Source organism: Sebastes fasciatus, chromosome 17 (assembly GCF_043250625.1).
Source record: "Sebastes fasciatus isolate fSebFas1 chromosome 17, fSebFas1.pri, whole genome shotgun sequence".
NCBI classification, from domain to species: domain Eukaryota; kingdom Metazoa; phylum Chordata; class Actinopteri; order Perciformes; family Sebastidae; genus Sebastes; species Sebastes fasciatus.
This window is the reverse complement of record NC_133811.1, coordinates 26,157,472-26,160,155: the sequence shown is the minus strand read 5'-3', so window position 1 is coordinate 26,160,155 and position 2,684 is coordinate 26,157,472. Positions and strand designations below refer to the sequence as shown.

The 2,684-nt window shown below is 39.0% G+C and overlaps 1 protein-coding gene across 1 annotated transcript; it reads right to left on the bottom strand.

Annotated features, from left to right (window-relative positions):
• Positions 1 to 907: 907 nt before the first annotated feature.
• Positions 908 to 2,060, bottom strand: LOC141754764 (uncharacterized). Its single transcript, XM_074614031.1, has 4 exons — positions 2,026 to 2,060; positions 1,880 to 1,921; positions 1,666 to 1,789; positions 908 to 1,580 (listed from the first exon to the last, which is right to left on the bottom strand). Exons 2-4 carry the CDS (start codon positions 1,911 to 1,913, stop codon positions 1,001 to 1,003), a joined length of 738 nt encoding a protein of 245 aa, XP_074470132.1. The 5' UTR covers positions 1,914 to 1,921; positions 2,026 to 2,060; the 3' UTR covers positions 908 to 1,000.
• Positions 2,061 to 2,684: the final 624 nt, after the last annotated feature.

Here is a 2,684-nt window from a genome sequence, read left to right as displayed (position 1 = left end):
AAATAATAATTGTAAGCATTTTCATTCATTTTCATATTTATTTCTGTATATATTTTTAAAACTATATATTTTTTTGCATTTAAATTACTCTATGCCTTCTGTATTTTTTTGTATTATTTATTTTTATATAATGTAATTTATTCGTATCCCTTTTCATTTCCTTATTCTTTCCCCTATTACTATTCCTTGAAGGGCCAAGCTGTCAATCAGCTGGTTTTGGGCAAACCTTCCTGCCCAGGCTGAGAAGTAAATTCCTGCACACATATACTTGAGACTTAAATTGAGTAATTTATATGCAAAAAAAAAAACATATATTTAAGAAACATATACAGAAATAAATATGAAAATAAATGAAAATGCTTATAATTAGTTATTATTTTATTATTATTTTATATTTTAATATTTGTCTTTATATTTCCACATTTACTTTCTTATTCTTTTACAGATTAATTATTTTATTTTTTTTGGCACTCCTATGACTCCATACTCCTTGAAGACTTGTAATTTGTTTCACAATTTCTACTAAATGTTGGCATGAAAAACAGTTAATCAGTGCTTTTATGACCCTTTCATTTAACGTTTTGAAATAATATGAATCAAACTATAGAGCATGAGTATTAGATATATGACCATCTTTTGATATTTGGATGAAAAACAGGAAAGCTTGTTTGATATTTAGAAAGCAAAAAAAGTTATTGGAGAAAGGTCTTGTAAACTAAAGGTAGTTGGAGTCATCTTCTGCCCAAAGTGATTACATGGACGATGAGTCATGACATGTCTGTGTTTAGTGCAGCTTTATGAATTTGCCTTTTAATTGTACAACAATTGTATAAAAGTAGTCTCGGTAATGAATCACTCTTCTGTGAAAAGAGTCTTGCATGCTTATGAAGACACCAAAAGACTGAACTTATTGGTTAGATTTATATTTATTGAAATATAGATTAGATGAAGCTGACATCAATATTTGGTGTCAGGCCGTGAGGCTGACGGAGAAGTCCGTTTACTGGTTCTTCTGAGTGAAGGACTCCCACAGAACGGTCAGCCGAGCCTGCAGATCCTGAGTGGTGGCGTCCAGCTTGGCCTTCAGCTCCTCTACTCTTTGAGCCAGGTTCTGCTGGATCTCCCGGGTTTTCTCGGTCATCTGGGTCTTAAAGCTCTGGGTCAGGGGGACCACAGTCTTCTGAAACTCCTCCAGGCTCTGCTCCATCTTCTTCTTCATCTCCTCGGTGAAGGGGATCATCTGGGCCTGCATCTCGGCCACGCTCTTCCCCAGCTGCGCCTTCATCTCCTGGCTCTTCTGCAGCATGACGGCCTTCAGGGCCTTGGGATCCATGGTCTCGGCGTAGGGGGTCGTTTCCTTCTTCAGCTCCTCCACCTGCCTGTGGAGCTGCGCCACCATCTCCGCGGCGAAGGGCTGCATGTTAGTCCTCATGGCGGTCAGATCCTTCTTCAGACGGGCCTTCAGCTGCTCGGCCTGCTCGGAAAACTGAGTTGTGAAGTCCTGGGTCAGAGGAGCCATCTGAGCCTGCAGAGCAGCGACGTACAGGTTCACTGTGTCAGAGCTCTGAGAGATCATGGTGCTGATAGACACAGGAGAGAAAACAGTTATTAACTAGAAACATATACTATATTTATAATGTCGTGAAGCTTCTTTATCACTCTTACTTCACTTCCTGTCTGAACTGATTCAGAGTGAGTGTTTCTTGAGAGACGAAGTCCCGGAAAGCATCTCTCACCAAATCCAGATTGTTCCTGGGCGGATCCTGCCACAGGATGTTGGCATTGCAAACTGTGGATAAAAGATTTAGCAGATTTAGTATAGAACCAAAACATTTATTCAACTATATATATATTTATTTCAAAGAGAAAATTCACTCACCAGAGACAAGCGCGAGAACCACAAGTACCTTCATGATTGATTCTGTTGGATAAAGAAATTAGATTAACAATTGAAAAACATGTAAAAATCTGAAACTTATTTAAGTCATGAAGTGTTTTAATAATAATAATAATAAAATATGTTACCTGACAGAGGCAGCTTCTTTGCTCTGAGTCTGGTAACTTGTGTTGTTTCAGACGCCTGTTAAGAGCTTTTATAGTCGTATTGAAGGGTAAAGTCCTTCTCTGGTTGCCCCGCTGAACAGATTCTTGTCACTGCTGCCACTCTACGTCATAATTTAAGTGTCATCGCCTTAATCGCCCTGTGATACTGGCATCAGAATGGGATGAGTAATGGTTTATATCACTAAAACAGTGTCACGTACGGCAGTTACACAGCAGACAGTGGACGAAAGGGGTATTCAAAACCTTTAAAGTATAGTAGCAAATAACTCTCATTTGAATATAGCAAATAAATGTGCAGAAAATTTCACTTAAAGCAGCAGTAGGCAGGGTGGAGCAAATATGATTAAAGTTATTTTTATAAAACGGTCACTATATCCTGACAGTGAGAGAAAATCATGTGCCTCTGTGTCCTCCGGTGCTCCTAACGGCATCTGCAAGATTTCACAGACCGGAGGAAAATAACCAATCAGAGCCGAGCTGGAGGCTTGCCGTCTCTGAGCAGCTGTCAATCACTCACAAACTCCGATCAAACGGTCAAACTAGGCAGCGCTGATCAAATATTAATCAATATTCTGTTACTGTAATGACTATTTCTCACCTCAAATGTTTTCAGAAACATC

Coding starts and splice junctions, on each gene's coding strand:
- LOC141754764 (XM_074614031.1), bottom strand. CDS start 1,913: ATGAAGGTACTTGTGGTTCTCGCGCTTGTCTCTG. Junction 1,790..1,879: donor GGTTCTCGCGCTTGTCTCTG/GTGAGTGAATTT, acceptor TTTTATCCACAG/TTTGCAATGCCAACATCCTG. Junction 1,581..1,665: donor CAGTTCAGACAGGAAGTGAA/GTAAGAGTGATA, acceptor TGTGTCTATCAG/CACCATGATCTCTCAGAGCT.